General features: G+C 20.7%; 7 protein-coding genes across 7 annotated transcripts in view; 1 reads left to right on the top strand and 6 right to left on the bottom strand. All coding sequences in view use genetic code 6, as the record gives it.

The window, feature by feature from the left end:
* Positions 1 to 6,409: 6,409 nt before the first annotated feature.
* On the bottom strand, positions 6,410 to 7,391 carry TTHERM_01323740 (zinc finger protein; the record flags this gene model as incomplete). The annotated part of the gene is made up of 2 exons (XM_001016116.2): positions 6,410 to 6,432; positions 6,602 to 7,391. The coding sequence occupies 2 exons, from the start codon at positions 7,389 to 7,391 to the stop codon at positions 6,410 to 6,412; spliced, it is 813 nt and encodes a 270-aa protein (XP_001016116.2).
* Positions 7,392 to 9,454: 2,063 nt separating this feature from the next.
* On the bottom strand, positions 9,455 to 10,156 carry TTHERM_001323739 (hypothetical protein; the record flags this gene model as incomplete). The annotated part of the gene is made up of 1 exon (XM_012797652.1): positions 9,455 to 10,156. The coding sequence occupies one exon, from the start codon at positions 10,154 to 10,156 to the stop codon at positions 9,455 to 9,457; it is 702 nt and encodes a 233-aa protein (XP_012653106.1).
* Positions 10,157 to 10,293: 137 nt separating this feature from the next.
* TTHERM_01323730 (hypothetical protein) lies at positions 10,294 to 11,846 on the bottom strand (the record flags this gene model as incomplete). Its single annotated transcript, XM_001016115.3, has 2 exons — positions 10,294 to 10,519; positions 11,767 to 11,846. 2 exons carry the CDS (start codon positions 11,844 to 11,846, stop codon positions 10,294 to 10,296), a joined length of 306 nt encoding a protein of 101 aa, XP_001016115.2.
* Positions 11,847 to 13,757: 1,911 nt separating this feature from the next.
* TTHERM_01323720 (transmembrane protein, putative) lies at positions 13,758 to 15,422 on the bottom strand (the record flags this gene model as incomplete). Its single annotated transcript, XM_001016114.1, has 3 exons — positions 13,758 to 13,840; positions 14,400 to 15,039; positions 15,321 to 15,422. 3 exons carry the CDS (start codon positions 15,420 to 15,422, stop codon positions 13,758 to 13,760), a joined length of 825 nt encoding a protein of 274 aa, XP_001016114.1.
* A 762-nt stretch (positions 15,423 to 16,184) lies between these two features.
* TTHERM_01323710 (transmembrane protein, putative) lies at positions 16,185 to 16,879 on the top strand (the record flags this gene model as incomplete). Its single annotated transcript, XM_001016113.3, has 2 exons — positions 16,185 to 16,520; positions 16,727 to 16,879. 2 exons carry the CDS (start codon positions 16,185 to 16,187, stop codon positions 16,877 to 16,879), a joined length of 489 nt encoding a protein of 162 aa, XP_001016113.2.
* Positions 16,880 to 17,410: 531 nt separating this feature from the next.
* TTHERM_01323700 (transmembrane protein, putative) lies at positions 17,411 to 24,994 on the bottom strand (the record flags this gene model as incomplete). The annotated part of the gene is made up of 12 exons (XM_001016112.3): positions 17,411 to 17,556; positions 17,615 to 17,771; positions 17,898 to 18,019; positions 18,111 to 18,171; positions 18,499 to 19,199; positions 19,252 to 19,525; positions 19,677 to 21,399; positions 22,471 to 22,605; positions 22,660 to 23,008; positions 23,654 to 24,068; positions 24,130 to 24,303; positions 24,356 to 24,994. 12 exons carry the CDS (start codon positions 24,992 to 24,994, stop codon positions 17,411 to 17,413), a joined length of 4,896 nt encoding a protein of 1,631 aa, XP_001016112.3.
* Positions 24,995 to 25,040: 46 nt separating this feature from the next.
* TTHERM_001322690 (hypothetical protein) overlaps positions 25,041 to 25,107 on the bottom strand; it is a gene marked incomplete at both ends in the record, with an annotated part of 3,015 nt that continues 2,948 nt past the window's right edge. Inside the window, one exon of the mRNA XM_012797651.1 lies at positions 25,041 to 25,107. This exon is cut by the window's right edge and continues 304 nt beyond it. Coding sequence (XP_012653105.1) covers positions 25,041 to 25,107 — 67 coding nt within the window.

The following is a 25,107-nucleotide window of genomic DNA, read 5'->3' as shown; positions in this document are numbered from 1 at the left end:
ACATCTTTTATTAGTACATTCATTAAATCGATATTAGACAGTTAATTTAAAAGGATTAAGGGATTACTGTTAAAAATAGAAGAATTCATAAATTTTGCTTTAGAAATAAGAGCATATCCTACACTGTTTTATTGATTCATAGAAAGGAACTAAATTTAATTGTTATTTTAATTGATATTTTCTATTTATGAATTATTAAAACTTATTATATTTAATAAACAAATATCAGATTTGGAAAACAAATATTTTGTATTTGTAATATTTAAATTAGTAATATTAATTTAATTAGCTTGAATAGTGAAAATAGTTTATGAAACTTAGAGAAGATCAATACTTATTTGAGAAACTTCAAAGTTATTAGTATTAAATGAAAACATTGCGTCTACACAATTAAACATCTCAATATCCTTTAAAATAGCAAAATTACTTAGATACTAAATTTCATTAATATCTTACTCTTTTATTTAGATTATTACATTTTTTGTTGTGTACTTGAGTTAAATATTTTAAATATTTGATGTAATTGTGCTTTATATAAAATAAATTGTGGAAAAATACGTTTAAATTATTGAAGTATTCATAATTTTAAGATCATTTATTTACCATAGCGCAAAGACATTGTATAAATATTAGCAATTTGAAATATTAATATTTGAAATATTTACCATTTGACTTTAACCTATCTAAAAAATATTATTAGAATCTGAATTCGAAAGATAAACGTTGTTAATTAAAACATTAGTATTGTTATTTAAAACAAATATAAAACCATCATGCCTTTCTATATTTTACAAGAATAATTAATCTATGATAACCGATTCACAGTTAGAAATTTAAATTTAGCTAAAACTTACTAAGTTAATGAACACTTATTATAAATAAACCTTTTTAAAATTTTATAAATTTAGTGATTCATTTAAATTTAAAGAAACATTCAGCATTTAAAAATTTTCCATAGTACCATTTAAGTTTAAATTTATTTGAGTTGCTATCGATAGAGACATTTATTTTAAAAATAAATTAGAAACTTGTTTGGAAAATTGAATATCATTTATCCATTTGATTTAACTTTCATATTTAGATAATAACCTTAAACTCAATTTGTGTGTTTCATCTCTATTTTAGTCTTGAATATTAATGTCTATTTATTCAATAGATTATCCATCTTGATATTCTATTTCTATTATTGAAAGTATTTATTAAGTAGATTGAATAGATTAAGTTATCTCATTAATAACAGTTTTTGAATAAATATTTTCAGATTTTCTATTCTGTTGTTAAATTTAAACAGAACATACTTTATTTGTTGATAAAGGTAATTTAATTTAAGTTATATTTTAGTAATTAGATACCAATATAGATGAATATCTTTGATTATTAGAATCTATAATTAGCTAAAAGTTTTATAAAAATGCGTTTTTTATTTAGTACTCATAAATATTTGAATAGGTGCCATTATATTTCAATTATATTACGGATAATTTATTTTTTTAAATAATAATAAAATGGTTATTATAATTCATATTTATTAAATTATTTGCTTCTGTAATTCCTGTATTTAATGAAGGAAATTATTGTTCAAAGCTTATCCCATTGTAAACAATAATATCATTAGGGCAAATAGAATATACAAAATTTTAATCGAAAGAAATAATTGCTTATTTCATGCAAGGATTTTTAATTGAAGTAATAAAATCTAAAGTATAGCTAAATATATTAGTAGTTGCCTCATTACTAACAATATAAATGAGTTATTTAATAGGATCATTTACAACATTCATTATTTACCAATTATCTATATTTTTTTTGTAAGTGAACTCTATCTTAAGCAAATCTAAAATTAATATTGTATTTGAATTATCCTACTTTTGCAATATAAAAACATCTTTTGTTAAATTTCCCTCTTATGCCCAATCTTATGTGTTAAATCTTTTATTATCTTCAAAAGGAATTTTCCACCAATTATTTTCTTGTGAATTAATTTACTTTACATGTAATTTAAAAGCTAATTTTATTTTACCTTGACTAGGTAAAGAAATATTCTGTATTTAGTTAGATTTAATATTATATATTTATATATAGTTATTAGTTGGAACGATAATATAATTACTGCATATGAATGCATTTGATATATCACCTTATTAAAAATTAGTTAATAATATTTCACCTTAACTAAGTATTTTGGTATTTAAACTATTTAATTAAAAGCTTGACTTGTACAGCAAAAATATTTAATTTGAGCTTGAATCATAAAAGAAGTTATCAGGCGTTCTTTGCAATTAAATTCTAGAGACTAGCTCTAAAGAGTTATATTAAAGGTTTACTTAAATTAGATTTAAATAATTAAATGTAATATATATGAATTGATTTTCTGATATTAATATAGGCTCAGTTAAATATGGATAAATATTCTACTGGGATATTTCGAATAGTAATGAGTCAACAAGCTTTGCTTTATAAAATAGATTGAGTGAGAGATTTGAAATACTATAATAAACTTAATATTCTTCATTTAAATAAACACTCTAAGCATTTTAATACTATAATAAGTTTATTTCTGATTAGTATAGTACTTCTGTAAGATCAAAAGCAATAAAAGCTGTATTTGTTTAAACTATTAACACCTAAATAAGCTAATTTATGTAGATAGCTAAGATATTTGCTTGATTATATTATTGTAATGAAAACATCTCTATAAGTTACATTTCTGGAAACTTCAAAGCAGAAATAAATTAATATGAATATAAGAAAACAATATTTTTATTTTAATCCATCTAAATACCTTATGTATCTTTAACAATTGTATTAAATGTTGTTATATTTCTTGTTACATAGTTACATAAGTATATAATAGGAGTAGTATCAATTAATATTATACTTGTTTTATCCTCAAGATAGTATGTTGCTCCTTATAAAAATGAGTTGATTGTGTAGTAAGTGAATAAATTATAATCACCTGGAATAGCTATAATAATTAATGTTTTTGTAACTCCAGTTACTCCTATCAAAGCGTTATACTATAAATCATAATATATATTTGTATTATTTTCTCTATAATCAAAATATCCTAAGTTTCCTTAAAAGTCATTCCTTTAAAAATAGTTATTTATAATATTATATAGACAAATGAATAGCTACTCTTTTACACTAATAATTGGTATATTTTATGCAGAGTTTAGGAGTTATAGCTAATTAAACTAAGATTTAATTTAATAAAAAAATAAATTTTAAATAAAGTATTATTTATAAAATTAATTATTTTTTAATTACCTATGAAAATTGTTCTTAATCTTTTGCAGTAAGTAAATTAATAATTTAAACATAAGGAGAATAAATTATTAATATGTTTTCAGTACATTTCAAAACATATTTAAGTTATAAAGCAATCTAACCACTCGTTAATTAAAAGTTTATTACTACTTTTGATGAAACTTTTTCTTAAATCTAATTAATTTAATTGAAATTTAAAATAATAAAATCTTAAAATTAAAATTACTTTAATTATATATAGATTTTGTTACTAAGTCATGGCAACGACAATCTATTGTTCAAAACAATATTAGTATTCTATGATGTTAGAATCTAGTAAACCAATTTATTCATTCATAATATTATTATTTTGATTATAAAGATAAATAGTTGAACCACTCACGTATATAAAAATATGATTATTCCAATCAACTAACTTGATATTTAAATCGAACTTAGCATTAAACATTAATTAGCTGACCAATTTGATGTTTTTTATAATATCATAAATCTAAACACATTAGCAACTACTATCATATAATGCTATTAAATTTTATCCTTTTTCAAAATAAAGATCTTAAAGAATTTAACTTGAAGTTAAATTTAATACTTAAAAAGGTATATTTAATAAGTTTTTATACCAATAAACACCATTTACTGACTTGAATATGTGTAACTATGTATCATCTGTATAAATTTAACCTATGAAATTACTTTAATTCTCTTATTATGTGTTTAAAGTTATCATATTTTCAGTGTCAATTATTTTTCCTGTTTATTTTACATAAAAAGTGCTATTTAACTTGTAAAAATTTATTATCGGCTATTGATTATTAATTTTTAATGATGTAGCTTCTAAAACTTAGAATTTTTTTAACTCCATATCAAATTTATAAAGATTGGTTGAATCATAATAAAATACATATCTCTCAGTTTAAAAAATATTTTATTAATAAGAAATTGAATTAGAAGGAAATTAAATTCCTAGATTTAGCTTTGTCTGAATTTGCAAATCTTATGAAATTACTAATATAATTCCATTATAAAATAAAAAAATTTCCTTTGTTTTTTGATAAATATATGCCGCCGGGTTACTTCCAGGAAAAAGTTAAAGTTAAGTAGCTTCCATTATAAAATTTTATGCTCTCAAAGAAAAAGGCTAGCACATAAGAAATTAAATAACATTACAAAAGTAGATAATATCATTATCAAATATAACAGGATATTTTTAGTTTACACCAATAGTCCAAAAATAAATAAGTTAATTTTTAGCAAAATTAAATATTTAGGTAGATGAGAAAGTAGTTAAATCTAATAAATATAATATTAATTCTTTTTTATTGTTTGAAGATTAATAAACCAGGTAGTCTTCATTGATTAGTATATAACTTAAGAGAGAGAAAAATTGAGTTTAATTACTACTAATTATCTCTTATGAATTATTAAGATTAAAGATTTATGGAATGTTTTCAATCAATAAAAGATTTTTATTTTAAAGATAAACAAAAATTGTGCCTGGTTTATATTAGTTATAACTATAATTATATGATATTATCTATTTTTATTATTCAATATCAATTATATAATCATAAACAGTCTAACTTGTAGATTATTCAAGTAAAATATATTTACTACTTATTTAACTGATAAAGTTGTAAGTTTATTGAATAGTGTTAGCATTTTATATAAAATTAATACTTTTAGTATTAATTGCAGGAGTTTTTTAAAAGTTATATATAGATTCTTATATTGCTAAATACTCTATTGTACAATTTACAAATGATTGATGACTATCATAAATAAAAAATTAATTCTCATTACTTTTATCAAAATGAGTATCTGGGAATTAATTTTAAAGTGAGTTATCATTATAATAAAATGTACCAAATTAATAAGGATTTAAGTATTAAATCTTAAATGTATAATCTGTCAGATTATATCTTAATCTAATTTATTGTTAATTTGAATTTTATTCTGAAAGAATTTGAGTAACGAAGACATCCATTATTTTTTAATCCATATTAATTATTAAATTTGTTATTTTTGATATTTTAGTAAAAAAAGATTAATTAATAGGTTTGAAATAATTTATGAAATTTTAAGCTTAACCTTAATTATAAGAAATTAAATAACTTGTTAGATTCATTATTTAGAGATTGTCAGAAAATATAAAAGCCATAGATGAGTTTGACAGGGTATCTTCAAAAATTTGAAATTAATTTATTTATGAATAAGTTAAATTTATCGTTGAAATTATTTAATCAGACTATTAGCTTAGAATGAGCATTTCTAAATAAAAACTTTTAAAATTTTTTTAAACAATACAATTAAGAGTATTCGAATAATAAGTTGGCAAGAGTTATGTATATTTATATCCTGGAAATTTAAATTGTTATATAACTTAAACTAAAGCTATTAAATCTTATTAAATATCTATTTTTAAAACTGAAAAATTGATACCCCTTGTAATAGAAGTTAAAATAAAGAAATCATTGTATTATTTTAGACCTACAATTTAATAATTTTTCAAATTCAATTAGTTAATACTTTTTAATGTAAACTATCTTTATTCATCCAAAATTCCTATCTTTTTTAAAAAATTGATTAAGTAAATATGAATTAATTATATTGCTATTCTTGAATAATTATTTTTCGAGTAGTGAATATATATTTAGTAGAGTAATAAATATTATTTTATAAATTAAAAGAAAATTTAAAAATAATTAAAAAAAGGTATCGATATAGGTTTCGAACCTGAATAAACAAAAAAAATAAATAAAAAATGCTTAATCAAAGATTTAATTTTTTGATGAAGTAATCTAAATTTTTTTATATAACATTTAATCTTGAGTTAAAAATTTTTTTCAAATTTTTTTCATTCATTTCATATGTAAAAAAAAATTTAATTTAAGATTAAATGTTTGATAAAAAAATTTAGATTTCTTCATCAAAAAATTAAATGTTTGAATAAACTTATTTGTTTCTTCTATCAGGTTCGAAACCTGTTTCAAACCTTTTTTTTATTTCTTTTATATTTTTATTATTTTATTAAATAATATTTATTGTTCTACTAAGAAAATATTTCCTATTCGAGAAATATTTATCCGAGAATAGCTATAATATTTGAAATTTACTTAAAATGATAAGTCAATTTTTTATATCAAATAAATTGTGGTATTATTCCTTTGAGTTTAAAGCATTATATTAATTTTTAAATAGTCTATCTGATATTAGTTTAATCTCTTGTTAATAGCGTCATACCATAAAAAAATATTCAAGTAATCTGAATATAGAAAAACAATTTAGTTTTTTTAATCTATATAATCAACATAATAATCAAATTTTGTATTACTCTCAAATACTACTTCAAATGTTTAAAAATTTATCACCAATAATTTGCTGCCTGCAAGACATCCTCCTTAATTTCCAATAACAAAACTTTCTTAAGTTAATTCATTTCCATTTGAAATTAATATTTGGTTGTCTTCTATATTTTAAAGCATTTATATATGAATCACCTTCCAGTTATTATCTACTAGAGCAAAAGTGCAAGCATTTCCTATAACTAAATATTGATCCTCATTAATTGGCCAAATTTATGTAACCCTCTAAGTGAAAGAAAGTTTTTAGCTTTCTTCAATTTAAATACAATTCACAGTTTCTTCGCAAATTTGTGCTTCCATGTTCTAATAAAAACTTTATGGACATTCTTAATTGCATTATTTAAGGTTTGATTATCCATAAATAAAGTATGTTAAAAAAGGGCAAACATTATTCATTAAAATGCATTGATTATTAGCTACATCAAGCTTAAAATTTTAGTCGCATTAACCACAAATTTAGTTTGTATCACATTTAACACATCCATAGACTTAGCATTTCACACATTCTAAATTTTCATTTAAAAATTCATTTTTTGAACATTTTTGTACACAAGTAGAACTATCATCAGAGCTCTTAAATAGATTATCCTCACAAGTAATACATGCAGATTCGCTAGTATTAAAGCAAGTGTTGCATGAATCTGAACACTAAAGGCAAGATTAAGCTACCAAAGAGTAAATTTAATTTGGCTTACAAATATTGCAAAAACATATTTTAATTGCGCACAAGAAAATTATGCTAATTATCTTGTAATTCATTCTTTACAATTTTACAGATATTTTAAGTTTTACAGATGTTTTAAGTTTTACAGATGTTTTAATTTCTTGTTAATAATTAATTATATTCAAAAAGTAATTAATTTTTTTCAAATTTATAATGTGCTAATCTCAATAGACTTATCTACATAAAACTCATATTATACAATATTAATAATTAAAACATTTGAATAACCAACATCTGTCTTTTATTACATTTATAGTGCATGTTTTTATTTAATCAATTTAAATAATCAGCGTCTGTCTTCGTTTATATTTATAAAGCGTGTTTTTATTTAATCAATTTAAATAATCAACGTCTGTCTTTTATTACATTTATAGTGAGTGTTTTATTTAATCAATTTAAATAATCAGCGTCTGTCTTCGTTTATATTTATAGTGCGTGTTTTTATTTAATCAATTTAAATAATCAACGTCTGTCTTTTATTACATTTATAGTGCGTGTTTTTATTTAATCAATTTAAATAATCAGCGTCTGTCTTTTATTACATTTATAGTGAGTGTTTTATTTAATCAATTTAAATAATCAATGTCTATCTTTTATTATATCTATAGTGGGTGTTTTTTTAAAAGAGGGGAAATTCTGTTTTATAAAGTCTTAACTTATGAAGATTATTTTAGGTTTGAGGACATGTTGTTCTAAAATAATCAAAAATTATTTATAAAAAATATTAATACTCATAAAGATGATTTATATTATTTAATATTAAGCATCTGATTGCTGATATCTTAGAATAGTTATTTTCCAATTTTTAATAATTTTTTTATAGAATTAAAAAGGTATATTATAGTTTAATAGAAAAATTACTAATAAATTAATTTAAAAAATATAAAAACAGTATAAAAATTGGTAGTTGATTACTATAATAATGTGAGTTACTTAAAAAGAATATTCGTCCTCTGCTATGATTATGAGAAAAAGTTAAGCTTCAAAAATTATTTAATTGAAGAAAGCTAAAATTATAATTCTACTTGTATTAGTTGGTGAAAATATTTCAAGAAAAATTCATTTTCAATCATTTAATAAAATTCACTAAAAAATTTTGCAAAAAAAATAAAAATACCAAAAAAAAAGTTCTGCTGCTGCAGAAGGTTTTAAAAAATTTTAACTTTTATGACAAAAAATATTAAATCTAGATATTAATTATCCTAATTATACCTATGATATTAAAAATTTTTTTTAAATATTAACTTGCTAACTTTGATATAAAAGGAAATTACTTAGATTTTAATACGACTACTTGAAAGCGGATGTTTCTAATTGGTATATTCTTCAATTCTTATAAAATTCCTTATTTGTTATTTTTAAAAGATTTCCTCAATATAATATGGAATTTCAAATTAATTTAACTTTTTCCAGATATGTAAATTAAATTATGGGTATAGTTATAAAAAGTCATTTAATATAAATAAATTTAGAGAAATCAAATGATGTAGATAGATATATTAATCGAAATCAACATAATAAAATTATGATAGGTGAATTTCATAAAATAGAAAAGTAATTATTTGATTAATAATAAAGAATAGGATGGATTTTTTACTTTTCCAAATACAAATTTCTTACTTCAAAAATTAGTCAAATTTTTATTAGCTAGTGAACTTTTTTTAAGAGTTTCGGTTAAACTTTAATTAACTAACATTACTGTCATATCTAAATAAAATGAAATATATGGCCTATCTAAAATTTTTTACAGGATTCTCCAATCTAAATAAATTTACATTTTGTCCAATCTAATTTTATTGACAGATCTGTTTTTATGTTCCTTCCTTATTTTGAAAAATTTGATCATTTTTAAAAAATCTTGAATAAATAAAATGAGATAAAGTCAATTTGATAAATATTTTAAATAGATTACATTATATATCAAAATATAAAATAAATAATCAACTATCATTAGCATTTAGATAATTGGTTAATTGTCTTTTTCATAATACTACTTTTGTATTGTAAATAAAATAAACACTAATATATGTCAGAGAGATAATTATTGCGCTTCCCTTTAAGTCTACACAGTCTATCTTTTAGGTGTTTCATCCTATTTTCAATTGTTTAAGTGCGGATATATTATCCCAACACTTTTTTATAATTTTTTTCTCTATTATAATTTTTATTTTTTTATCTTTTATTGTATTATTATTATTCTTATTTTTTATTCTCTACAATGTTTTTGGATTGATTAACTGTATAATGCTTATAGCTATTCTATTTTAATGAAGAATAAGTGCGCCATTTAGCAGTACAGATAAATTTACAGTTTTTAGATACAAACTGCTGTATTAGAGGAATAATAGTTTCTTTATTCTTTGCTAAAATTGGTATTAAAACAGTTTTTATTTTCTTTACTATTTCTTTCGGTCATACCAATAACCCTATACTACCTCCTTAAAAGCCTACCTCTGTTGTATTTGCGAGAGAATATGCTCTCATCAAATTCAACTACGTGGCCATCTTAATAATTACAATTTTGAAAAATATTTAATATAATAATTTTTTAATGCTTAACCCCATATCTTTCTTAGTTTAATTTAGTTTAATGAGATTGTACTTAGAAATGCCAAGATTATTAGTAATTGTGATATATTAATCCTAGATTGGAAGATGCAAGAGGAACATTTTGAACAAAGTAGAAATATTTAGCTAGGATGTATTAAGTATCTTATTTTCTTTATAGAGATTTTATCTTCTATACTATCAATGAGGAGAATAGCATCTCCAGCAATAGTTGTTTATGTGGGATGAACATTTGCCAATCTACATTTGTTTTTGCATTTATAACATAAGGGAGTTTAAAGAATATTCATGTTTAGAGAAATGTATATTGCATCTTTCTAATCATCATCTTAAATATTCATTTCTCTTATTATCTTTTAAATTTTTGTTTCACTCCATTATAAAATATCTTTATACTTAACCTATTTCATCTTCTTTTTTATCATTATCAAAGGTCTCCATATCTTCAACATTTTTTGCTTTTTAATCATCGAATACTCTATCATATTCAGAAAATGCATTTATTAAAGAGAGTCTCTTCATAGAAAAATCATCTTAAAGCACATTTTTTCTTACTTCAGTTCTATGTTCCTCTTTCTTTTTTGAGAAGAGTTTTCTATTATTTAAAAACAAATATTAAACCATAATTTAGATATCTTTAAATAATTTAACTTAATTAACTGATTATCTTCTAATTCCATTTATATCTTCTCATTTTCTTAATGAATTTAGCCATTTTTTTTGAGGACATTTTAGAAAAACTCTCATCAATATATTAGTCAGCCATATCTAAGTTCTATTATTCTTTAGATTTCTTCATATATTTTTAAACTTTCCTCTGTCTCTATTAATTTATCCTGAATATAATTATTAATTTAATCTTAGATATTCTGCATATCTAATTAAATTCGAAAGTTTATTAATTTGATCCTAAACTAAATTTGTAATTCCTTTATTTTTGAATTTTTAATGAGCTCTAACAAAATGCTCTCACAGTGTCTTTAATAGAAAAATTAAATAATTGATATAAAATAGGTGTTGATAAAAATAAAATATCTTCATCTTATTCCTATCAAATAAAATTATCCTACCTCAAAATGCTGACATTGTGTCCTATCTAATTATATTGACATCTGTATTTAAATTAAGATAGGACAATATATGTCAATAAATATAAATAGGCAGATCCTTTTCAAAATTTCAGATAGGACATATTTATCATTTTATTAAGATAGAAAGGTACTGCCATAAAATTAAGTTTTGACCAGAATTTCTTATAGAATTCATGAATTAAATTTTTTATTAAAAACATGAATTTATTTATTTTTAAAATTTTTAATAAGAATATTTGAAAAAAAATAATGCAAAACTTTTAAAAAATAATTACTCTATAATTATCATATTAGTTTATATTATTTTGGTGAATAATTTTAATAATAATAAAATGATAGATATTGTTGTAGATATATGTACCTCGAAAAATTTAAAAAATCTAAATTTTTACAGTTAAAATTATCACTAATTTATTATATGTAATATCAAAGAATTTTCATTTTTTACCAAATTTGAAAGGGAAACCTCCCTTTTCAAATTAACCTTTTATTTTTTTGATTAATAGAACAATTCCAGAATATTTTTTAATCAATTAAATGTTTTTATTTTTTCATTTTAAATTCTTTAAGTATTAAATGGCTGGGCTTGTAAAAAATGAGGAGAATTTAAGTATATAACTTTAAACTATTTTTAGGTATTTATATATTTTCTAAATTAATAAATACTTTCCTTAAAGTAGAACCAAAATTCTATCCATAAATATATACTAGATTGTCTTTAAAATTATTATTATTTTTATTGCCTTATTACAGATCAATTGAAAAATCTGGCATAAACTATAATCCTCCTCCAATTTATGCTTAATTTGAAGCTATAACTGAATTTTACATGATCAAGTTATTATTATAGAGATAAATTGCATCAGAAGAATAATCTGATTTATTTTCTATTAGCTAAGATTAGCTTATTTATAAAACTCCTTGTCTAATAGTGTTAATCATATAAATAGCTCCACCATTTTATAACTTACTAGTATTAAACCAAAAAATGGAATTTATATTATTATCTACATGCTATAAAGTGCGTAAATAACACCTCCTAGACCATTACTATTTGTATTATTTGTAAAATGACTATCGGAAATAGTAACTAAATAGCAATCTTTTATTCATTAATATAGAAGTATATTAGCTATTTATATTAACTACATCTTTTATTAGTACATTTTTTAACTTCACATTATGATTAATGGATTGCTAATATCAATACTTATTTGAGCAACTTCAAAGTTGTTAATTTTAAATGAAAACATTGCATCTAAATTATTATATTATTTATTGAGTATTAGAGTTAAATTTTTAAAATATTTGATAATCATGCTCTATATAAAATAAATTGTAGAATAAGCGTTTAAAACTATTCAAGTATTCACAATTTTAAGATCGTTTATTTACCATAGTTCAAAGATACTATATTAATGTTAACATTTGAGATATTTACCATTTGAATTTAATCTATCTTAAAATATTACTTTTGTCTGATTAAAAGGATAAACATTCTTCATTCTTAATTAAAATGTTAGTATTGTTATTTAAACCAATATAAAACCTTCATTCCTTTCTATATTTTGCAAGAATAATTAATCTATGATAACTGATTCACAGTTAGAAATTTAAATTTAGCTAAAACTTGCTAATTTAATGAATATTTATTATAGATAAACCTTTTTAAATTTTTGTAAATTTAGTGATCCATTAAAATTTAAAGAAACATTCAGCATTTAAAAATTTCCATTGTACCATTTAAATTTGATAGAGACATTTATTTTAAAAATAAATTAAAAACTTGTTTGGAAAATTGAATATCATTTACCCATTTGATTTAATTTCATATTTAGATAATAACCTTTATTTGTGTGTTTCATTTCTATTTTAGTCTTGAAAATTAAAGTCTATTTATTCATAGACTATCTATTTTGATATTCTATTTCTATTTTTGAAAATATTTATTAAGTAGATTAAATAGATTAAGTTATCTCATTAATAATTGTTTTTGAATAAATATTTTCAGATGTTTTTTTCTGTTATCAAATTTAAATAGAGCATAATTTAATTGTAGATAAGGGTAATATAATTTAAGTTATATAAGAAATAATGAATTTAAAAATTAATTATGAATAAAATTATAGTATTTTTTATTTCTTTATAAAAAAATCAATGAATATATAATTAAATAAAATAAGTATAGGAATAAAAAACATTATTAACTAATTTAAAAATTATTTTTTATTTTTATTAAATAAAATTAAAATATCAAATATTCATTTAAAATTAAAAAGTAAACAAAATAACATATTAAATTAAAATAATATAAAAATTATAAAATAATTTATTTATTTATTTTTTATTTTAATTTTAGAAGTAGTTAGTTAGCTACAGAAAAAATAAGCTATGAATAGCAATAAAGTTAAGTCATCATTTAAATAAGTTAAGCAAAGTACAAACAAATAAATTTTGAAGTTAAGTTTATTATTATTATTATTAATAAATGTATAAACTGTGAATAGCTTTATAGCAAAGGTAATCATTAGTTTTCTAGTTTCTAATTATATTTTGGTTGCTTACTCTATAAATAACTAGAATATTTTTAGAAATATAATAGTCTTTATAGGATAAGCTTGATATCACAAAATATTACTCTGATAAAAAACTATTTATTTTATAGTTTTTTTATTAAAAAAAAAATGATTTTGTTTGTATATTTATCTAAAATTGCTAGGTGATATTTATGGATCTAACAAATCACATAAAAATAAGTGGGGTAAATTATGTTGTATGTGTAAAAGAGTTTTCAGTAGAAATTTTTGATTTTTTTCTTAGAAGCGCTATAAGTTATATGAATTTATTATATTGCTAATCTTTAATAATTATATTTAAATTAAGGTATATATATTTAGTAGAGTAATAAATATTATTTTATAAATTAAAAAAAATTAAAATATAATAAAAAAAGGTATCGAAATAATTAGGTTTCGAACCTGAATAAACCAAAAAAATAAAAAGTATTTAATCAAAGATTTAATTTTTGATGAAGTAATCTAAATTTTTTCTATTAAACATATATTTCCTACTCTAGAAATATTTATCCTAGAATAGCTATTATATTGAAATTTAATTAAAGCTATAAGTCTTTATTTTATATTAAATAAGTTTTAGTATTATTGCTTTGAATTTAAAAAATTAAAGTAATTGAGGAATATCCTATTTGATATTAGCTTAATCTCTTGTTAATAACATAATACAAAAAAAAAGTATCCAGGTAAAATGATTTTAGAAAAATAATTTAGTTTTTTTAATCTACATAAAAAACAATTTTATAAAAATTTGTTTTACTCTCAAATATTATTTAAAATGTTTAAAAATTCATCACCAATAATTTGCTACCTGCAAGACATCCTACTTAATTTCCAATAACAAAACTTTCTTTAGTAATTTCATCTCCATCGTATGTATGTATTTAATCATAGTCTGTTATATTTTAAAGGATTTATATGTTAATCACCTTCCAGTTATTATCTAATAGAGCAAAAGTGCAAGCATTTCCTACAACTAAATATTGATCCTCGTTAATTGGTTTTATTTATATAATCCTCTAACTGAAATAAAGTTTTTAGCTTTCTTCAATTTAAATACATTTTACAGTTAAAATTTGTGCTTCCATGTTCTAATAAAAACTTAATAGACATTCATTATTGCATTATTTGAGTTATGATGGTCCCAATAAAAAGTTTGTTAAAATTGGACAAACCTTATTCATTAAAACGCACTGATTATTAGCTTTATCCAACTTAAAGTTTTAGTCGCATTGATCACATATTTAGTTTGCATCACATTTAACACATCCATAGATTTAGCATTTCACACATTCAAAATTTTCATTTAAAAATTCATTTTTTGAACATTTTTGTACAAAGTAGAACTATATTAGAGCTCTTAAATAGGTCATCACCACAAGTAATACATGCAGATTCGCTAGTATTAAAGCAGGTGTTGCATGAATCTGAACACTAAAGGCAAGATTAAGCTATCAAAGAGTAAATTTAATTTGGCTTACAAATATTACAAAAACATATTTTGATTGTTCACAAGAAAATTATGCTAATTATCTTGTAATACATTCTTTTAAATTTTACAGTTGTTTTATATTTTTTTCTTCATAATTAATTGCATTCAAAAAGTAATTAATTTTATTTAAATTAATAATGTGCTAATCTCAATAGCCTTATCTACATAATACTCATGTTATACAATACAACAGCAATAATTTAATCAATTTAAATAAAAATTTATCATTTCAATAATCACCGCCTGTGTTTTATTATATTAATAGTGGACGATTTTTAAGAGAGGGGAAATTCTGTTTAATAAAGTCTTAGCTTAAGAAGATTATTTTAGGTTTGAAGACATTTTGTTCTAAAATAATAAAAAATAATTTATTTAAAATAATTTATATTATATAATATTAATCATCTGATGGCTGATATCAGAGAATAGTTGTTATTCTTTTTTAATATGTTTTATAGAATTAAAAAGGTATTTTTAAGTTTAATATAAAGATTACTAATAAATTAATTTAAAAATTCAGATGTTTTGAATAAAGTAATCATTGTTTTTTTTTTTCATGTATTTTTATATATCATATTTTACACTAGTCTCAAATCCAACGTATCAAATAAGATATTCACCCCCTTCATTTCATTTATTTTATAATATATTTAAATTTTTTAAATAGAATATTTTTTATTATTTTTGAAAAGTAGAATTAAGTTTGAAAAAAAATAATCAAATTAATTCGTAAAATATTTAACAACTATAAATGCCGTTTTAACTTAAATGTAAAATAATTAAATAAAATTAAAATTTTAATATTTAAATAAAACTCACATTCAAGTTAGGATCATCTATATTTTTAATAAAGATAGGGAGACTTTAATGAATCAAATTATTGATATAAATATAAAGGAACTTTCGGGTAAGAGTGATCTTTCATTAAAATGAAAAGAATTTTTATTTATTTGAAAGTAGGAGAACGATCTATTAATAGATTAAATCAAATTAATCATATATTTATGCTTTAATGTAATATAATAAATTTTATTTGATATCACAGCTATAACTATGAATGAAAAGTGCAAAGGGTTTAAGTATATGCATATATTAACAAAGGTTATGATTGGTGTTTTTATCTCTTTTTACAGGCAAAGCTTTTTAAAGCAAAAAAAAGCAAAAAATCAATCAATCAAAATTTTCAATCTTAGTAATAATAATAATAATAAAAAGAAAAAAACAATTTATAATGAAGTAAGAAATAACAAAAAGCTTTTGTAAACAAACTCAAACACCAAGCAATTAAAAGTGATTACATAAATGACTGATCATAAGAAATTCGGAATTTATTTTGAGTTATTTTTTAATTATTTTGCTGTTTACTAAAACATTTTTCTAACCTTCTTCTTTTAAAAATATTTAGATAACATTGAAATCCAATAGTAGCTTAAAAACAAGGTAAAGTATAACTTATTTTTAAAGCAAACAATCAAGATAGCTTAAAACAGTCAACATTTTATAAAAATTTAAAAGATACTTAGTGATTTAGCAAGCTTGAAAAACTACCACTTTTTGAAATGCTATCAGATTTAGCAATTTGCTGATAGAAATAGTCACTTAATAATTTATCATCTACAATTATTTTTTTGGTTTAAAATAAATAGTTGGAAAACCTTTTCATAAGAGAAAATTTAGAAAATGATGTCTACTTTATTACCAGAATAAATGACAAGATGAAAATACCATTGCAAATTGTTTATCAATAAAGGAAATCTATAAAATTTGTCCTAATGGACGTTATGTTTTGTAAGCTTTGAAGACCTACTAAAATATTATTGTTAATCAAGAATAACTCTATGTCATTCCTAGAATTATCCAAAATAACGTTAGGATCTATGTTAGAATTACCGAAATCTAACATAAAAATATTGATAATTTACTTAGCAACATTAAGTTAATTCTTAAAAATATTATAAATTATTATTTTAAATCCGCCCCCTTATTTTTACAAATATTAAAAAATCTATGACGCTCATCTAAAATATGTTTGAATTGAGTGTGTTTTCAGAGATTGGCACAGATATTACTACCCGTTTATCAATACATGTACCCTAATAAATACACTACCCGTTTTAATTAAATTAAGGGTATTACCCTATTTAAATTATTGATTTATTCTTTTAATTTAAGTGTGCTAATATTAGAAAAAATATTTAAGTAATACAACAAATACAATATATATTAAATAGTTATACAAGCTTTAAATTTCAATTTATATAAATAAATATATCAAACAAGACTTTATTTAAATAAAATTAATGGAAATTAAACCAATTAGATTTTAATATTCAACTTTTATCTAGAGTGAGCTATATTTAAAATTTATTGCTGCTATTATATTGATTATTTTATATACTTTCAGTTTCTTAAAAAATACTATCCCTTGTATTACTATTAAATAAGTTTTGCTTATCGAATGTTCTATCTTTTATGGCTATTTTTTAAATTAAAATAATAATTTTATCTTTACTTAAGAAAGAAAATTAAATTACATATTGAGTTTTATTTAGAATTTCTTGTGTAGTAAGACCATTTATTTTTCATTCTTATAATAGAGTTATTTTTATTAAGAGTTTATACTTTTTCATCATTCATTTTAGGCGAAGTTATTAAACGTTCTTAGGGTGAAGTTAGGGAAGTATAAGAGTCCTAATTATTTTTTAAATCTAATTTAAATTTCTAATGCTATGAGAATAATATATCATTTTTTTAAAATGATTTCATGAATTATTTTATTTTTTGTCTTACTTTTTTAAATTTGAGCAAAGAACTTACCTTTTAATTATTTTATATTTCCACATAAAATAATTAAGGATATTTTGTTTTAAGTTTAAATATTAAATTTTAGAAAGATGTTCTTTCCTACTATTGATTAGAAATTTTTAGTCTTAACAACCCTATTATTAAAGTAGCTATAAAAAAAAAGTTAAGAAGCATAGTCGCAGCTATCCAAAATGTTTAATATAATAAGTCATTTTAATCACCTACAATCTGTATCATACAAAGATTTATCGATACTGTACATATTAGAGTAGATACTTGTTATAAACTATTAAAATATTCGTTTAAATATGGTTTTGATTTAAATAATAAAAAAAATTTGATCATCAAACAAAGATTCGTAATAGTAACCTATTATTTTTTTATAGGTAGAATTAATATAGATTTTTTAATGAATTATTTTTAGGAAATTAATTAATAAAATTAATTTGAAAATATAAAGTAATATATTTATTTTTTTTAATATTTTAAATAAACTCGTTAAAAATTGATAATTAATTTGTCAAAAAATACAATTTTCTTAACTTAATAGCTAAAATTTGAAATATTTTATTAAATTTTTTATTTTAAAACTATATTAAAAATATAATTTTACCTTTAATTAGATGTTTTGCTATAATAAAACAGAAATTAAAATCAAACCTGTTTTATATAACAATTTCCAAAATTCCCAATAATAATATTGTTTTTTATAGCCAGCAAATAAGAAAGAATATTTTATTTATTTAATCATTGACTTTTTTTTGGATTTAGCATTGTAAATTTTGTAGAATAGTAATAAAGGTATTAAAAAGCCACATATAAAAATAACAGGAATGGTAAATAAAAATAGGTACGGCTTATGCTAATCTTTATCATAGCATTCAATTCCAAAATCTAGATCTAAATATTTTTTATCTCCTATTGTTATACAATTAAAAGATCTAATAGCAAGAGTTATTATCATAGGGTAAAAGTAAAAATAAATAAAAATAGCTGCAGTTTATAAGTACCTGATAAATAAATCTATTTGTAATCGCTTTAAAATAAATCCTTAAAATAAGTAAAAAATAAGTATTCCTCCTGGTAAAGTAAAAGACCAGAGAAACTAGAATAGCCACAAAGGTTATAAATTTGGATATTTAGAAAAAACACAATCAATAGATTTACTAGCCACACTAACTGAATTTCCTGATATTTAAATAGGAACAGTAAAAAAAACAGGCATTTTTGTAGTAAATGAGCATACTAATGATAGTATTTATAAATGATCGGTGAGAATTTTCGAAATAATTTATGATCTATCAGATTAATTTACTTTTTATTTAATAAATTATTTTAAAATTATTAAAATGGAATAATATCTTACATGTTGACCCTAAATAAATAATTTCTAATTTATTTAAATAATATCCTTTAACTTTAGCTTCTAGCTGCATTATAATTCTTCTTAGGATTATAATAATGTAAAGAGAAATCATTAAGTATATTAGTAAATTATAAAGTACAATTTTATCAATATTTTCTTCGCATTTATAGCATTCTCCACGGTTATAAATTTAAGAATATCTACTTCCCCAAATATCACCATATGTGTCGCACTAATAGCATAGCGGACCTTTATGTCCTTCAATACAGTAAAACTTTATTTAATTTGTTTTAATATATTTTAAATATAAATAAATATAATTTTGAGGTAGACTAATTTTCAATAATAGCATTTTTATTAAAAATAAATTTGAAGAAAAAAAATAATATATTTTAAACTGAATATTTTAAAAGATCCAAAATTACTTTAGAAGAAGAAAGCTATGGTTAGCATGATTGAGGGTTAAAACTGCAGTAGATAATATTATCAGTATTTTCGTTTTCTCTCCAATATTCATTTTTTAATTAGATATTAGAACCTATGCATTAAATAGCTGAATCAGGACATTATCTACACTCTTTATCATTTAAACTTAAAGAATATTTACCATCAGGGCATGTTTCACATGCTATTGAACTACCATATTATTTAAATATTTATCCTATTGAACACTACTCTAATTCTATTTTCAATATTAATTCTATTTAACCTTAATTTACAACAATATTTCCATTAGAATCTATTAGTGAAGGAAAGGAATTACTCTATATTTTTAATACCAACTCAGAAATAGGTTTGTAAAAAATCTGAACATCTAAGTTAAATCCCCCGTTTGTAAATTATTTTGTTTAAAGTTATCCAATACATTGTATTTCTTTATTTTCTTAATTCCATTATACAGAAACACTTATTTATTGCACTAAAATTTAAACATCACTATTTAATAAATAAAAATCAGTTGAGTTAACATCTATAGATTTTATTGGATTATTTTCTTCGTCAAGCAATTATATCTGTTCAAAATTTATTTAATCTCCACTTTTAAATTTTTTTATAAATATAACATTATTTTCATATAACTTTAAACTATTTTTAGGAATTTTTATGTTTTCTAAATTAATAGATACTTTCCTTAAAGTAGAACCAAAATTCTATCCATAAATATACGCTAGATTGTCTTTAAAAGTATTATTATTTTTATTGCCTTATAACAGTTCAATTAAAAAATCTGGCATAACCTGACCATAATATATTCCTCCTCCAATTTATGCTTAATTTGAAGCTATTACTGAATTTTACATGATCAAGTTATTATTTTAAAGATAAATTGAACCACCTAAAGAATAATATGATTTATTATCTATAAGCTGAGTTTAGTTTATTTTTAAAACTCCTTGTCTAAAATTGTTAATCATATTAATAGCTCCACCATTTTATAACTTACAAGTATTAAGCCAAAAAATGGAATTTTATATAATTATCTATATGTTATCAAGTGCATAAATAACACCTCCTGGACCATTTCTATTTGTGTTGTTTGTAAAATGGCTCTCAGAAATAGTAACTAAATTGCAATCTTATATCGTAAATATAGAAGTATATTAGCTATTTATATAAACTACATCTTTTATTTGTACATTAATTAACTTGACATTAGACAATTAATTAAAAAGGATTAAGGGATTATTATTAAGAATAGAAGAATTCATAAATTTAGCTTTAGAAATAAGAGCATATCCTTCACTATTTTATTGATTCATAGAAAGGAACTATATTTAATTGCTATTTTAATTGATATTTTCTATTTATGAGTTATTAAAACTTATTATATTTATAAAACTAATATCAGATTTGGAAAACAAATATTTTGTATCTGTAATATTTAAATTACTAATATTAATTTAACTAGCTTGAATAGTGAAAATAGTTTATGAAACTTAAAGAAGATCAATACTGATTTGTGAAACTTCAAAGTTGTTAGTTTTAAAAGAAAATATTGTGTTTACACAATCAAATATCTTAATATCCTTTAAAATAGCAGAATCACTTAGATGGTAAACTTAATTAATATTTTATTCTTTTATTTCAATAACACTATTATCTGTTGAGTATTAGAGTTAAATTTATTAAATAGTTGATATAATCGTGCTTTATATAAAATAAATTGTAGAAAAATAGATTTAAAAAACTGAAGTATTCACAATTATAAGATCGTTTATTTACTAAAGTTCAAAGACACTGTATAAATATTAGCAATTTGTAACATTAACATTTGAAATATTTACCATTTGGCTTAAACCTATCTAAAAAATTTTACTTGAGTTTGAATTAGAAAGATAAACATTGTTAATTAAAACATTAGTATTATTATTTAAAACAATAATAAAATCTTCGTGCCTTTCTATATTTTACAAGATTAATTAATCTATGATAACTAATTCGCAGTTAGAAATCTAAATTTAGCTAAAATTTTCTAATTTAATGAACACTTATTATAAATAAACCTTTTTAAAATTTTGTAAATTTAGTGATTCATTTAAATTTAAAGAAACATTAAACATTTAAAAATTTTCCATTGTACCATTTAAATTTAAATTTATTTCTGTTTCTATAGATAGAGACATTTATTTTAAAAATAAATTAAAAAATTGATTAGAAAATTGAATATTGTTTATCCAACTGATTTAATTTTCATATTTAGAAAATAAATTTAAGCTTAATTTGTGTGTTTCATCTCTATTTTAGTCTTTAAGATTAATGTCAATTTATTCAATAGATTATCCATCTTGATATTCTATTTCTATTACTGTAAGTATTTATTAAGTTGATTAAATAGATTAAGTTATCTCATTAATAACAGTTTTTGAATAAATATTTTCAGATTTTCTATTCTGTTGTTAAATTTAAACCGAGCAAAATTTATTTGTAGATAATGGTAATACAATTTAAGTTATATTTTAGTAATTCGAAACCAATAAAAATGAATATCTTTGATTGTTAGAATCTATGATTAGCTAAAAGCTTTATAAAAATATATTTTTCATTTCGTACTCATAAATATTTTAATATGTGTCATTATATTTCAGTTATATTATGGATAATTTGTTTTTTTAAATAATAATAAAATGGTTATTATAATTCATATTTATTAAATTATTAGCTTCTGTCATTCCTATATTTAATGTAGGAAATTATTATTCGAAGCTTATTCTATTGTACACAGTAATATCATTTGGGCAAACAGAATATACAAAATTTTAATCGAAAGAAATAATTGCTTATTTCATGCAAGGATTTTTAATTGAAGTAATAAAATCTAAAGTATAGCTAAATATATTAGTAGTTGCCTCATTACTAATAGTATAAATGAGTTATTAAATAGGATCATTTACAACATTCATTATTTACCAATTATCTATATTTTTTTTGTAAGTGAATTCCATCTTAAGTAAATCTAAAATTAATAATGTATTTTAATTGCCTTACTTTTGCAATATAAAAATATCTTTTGTTATATTTTCCTCATTAACCCAATCATATGTGTTAAATCTTTTATTGTCTTCAAAAGGAATTTTCCACCAATTATTTTCATATGAATTAATTTACTTTACCTATAATTTAAAAGCTAATTTTATTTTACCTTCATTAGGTAAAGTAATACTCTCTATCTAGTTAGATTTAAAATTGTATATTTATATATAGTTATTACTTGGAAGGATAATATAATTACTACAGATTAACGCATTTGATATATCACCTTATTAAAAATTAGTTAATAATGTCTCATCTTAACTAAGTATTTTGGTATTTAAACTATTTAACTAAAAGCTTGACTCGTACAGTAAAAATATTTAATTTGAGCTTGAGTCATAAAAAAAGTTATCAGGTGTACTTTGTAATTAAATTCTAAATATTAACTCTAAAGAATTCTATTAGAGGTTTACTTATATTATATTTAAATAAGTAAATGTAAAATAAATGAATTGATTTTCTGATATCAATATAGGCTCAGTTAAATATGGATAAATATTCTACTGGGAGATTTCGAATATCAATGAGTCAACAAGCTTAGCTTTATAAAATAAATTGAGTGAGAGATTGGAAATACTATAATAAACTTAATATTCTTCATTTAGATAAACACTTTAAACATTTTAATACTATAATAAGTTTATTTCTGATTAGTAAAGTACTTCTGTAAGATCAAAAGCTATAAAAACTGTATTTGTTTAAACTATTAAAACTTAAATAAGCTAGTTTATGTAAATAGCTAAGATATTTGCTTGGTTATATTATTGTAATGAAAACATCTCAATCAATTACATTTCTGGAAACTTCAAAGCAGAAATAAATTAGTATGAATACAAGAAAATGATATTTTTATTTTAATCCATCTAAATACCTTATGTATCTTGAACAATTGTATTAAATGTTGTTATGTTTCTTGTTACATAGTTACATAAGTATATAATAGGAGTAGTATCAATTAATATTATACTTGTTTTATCTTCAAAATAGTATGTTGCTTCTTGTAAAAATGAGTTGACCGTATAATAAGTGAATAAATTTTAATCACCTGGAATAGTCATAATAGTTAATTTTTTTGTAACTCCAGTCAATCCTATAAAAGCTTTCTGTTATAAATCATAGTAGATATTTGTATTATTTTCTCTATAATCAAAATATCCTAAGAATCCTTAAAGGTCATTTCTTTAAAAATAGTTTGTTTAAATGCTAAATAGACATATGATTAGCTACTCTTTTACATTAACAATTGGTATATTTTATGAATAGTTTGGGTATTATAGCTAATTAAACTAATATTTAATTTAATAAAAAAATAAATTTTAAATAATAAATAAAAAATTAATTGAATACCTTTTAAAATAGTTCTTAATCTTTTGCAGTAAGTAAATTAATAATTTTAACAACAGGAGAATAAATTATTAATATGTTTTCACTACATTTCAAAACAAATTTAAGATATAAAACAATCTAATCATTTATCTTAAAAAATGGCGTTTCTACTTTTAATGAAGCTTTTTCTTAAATCTAATTAATTTAATTGAAATTTAAAATAATAAAATCTTAAAGTTAAAATTACTTTAATTATATATAGATTTTATTACGAAGTCATAGCAACAAAAATCTACTGTTCAAAACAATATTAGTATTCAATGATATTTGAGTCTAGTAAACCAATTTATTCATTCATAATATTATTATTATTATTTTGATAATATAGATAAATAGTTGAACCACTCACGTATATAAAACTAAGATTATTCCAATCAACTAACTTGATTGTTAAATCGAACTTAGCATTAAAATTTACTTAGCTGACCAATTTAATGCTTTTTATAATATCATAAATCTAAACACATTAGCAACTGCTGTCATGTAATGCTATTAAATTTTATTCTTCTTCAAAATAAAGATCTTAAAGAATTTAACTTTAAGTGAAATTTAATACTTAAAAAGGCATATTTAGTAAGTTTTTATACCAATAAACTCCATTTACTGATTAGAATATGTGTAATTATGTATCATCTGTATAAATTTAACCAATGAATATAGTATCATCCTCTTATTAAGTGTTTAAAATAATCATATTTTCAGTATCAATTATTTTTCCTGATTATTATACATAAAAAGTGCTTATCTTGTTAAAATTTATTTCCTGATTTAGGTTAGAAACTTTAAATGACTCGGCTTCTAAAACTTAGAATTTTTTCAACTCCATATCAAATTTATAAAAATTGGTTGAATCATAATAAAATACATATCTCTCAGTTTAAAAAGAATTTTATTATATTGATTATGAATTGGGAAATTAAATTCCTAGATTTAGTTTTG

Source organism: Tetrahymena thermophila (assembly GCF_000189635.1).
Source record: "Tetrahymena thermophila SB210 genomic scaffold scf_8254647, whole genome shotgun sequence".
NCBI lineage: Eukaryota > Ciliophora > Oligohymenophorea > Hymenostomatida > Tetrahymenidae > Tetrahymena > Tetrahymena thermophila.
The sequence above is the reverse complement of the archived record's forward strand: the minus strand, read 5'-3'. Positions and strand labels throughout refer to the sequence as shown.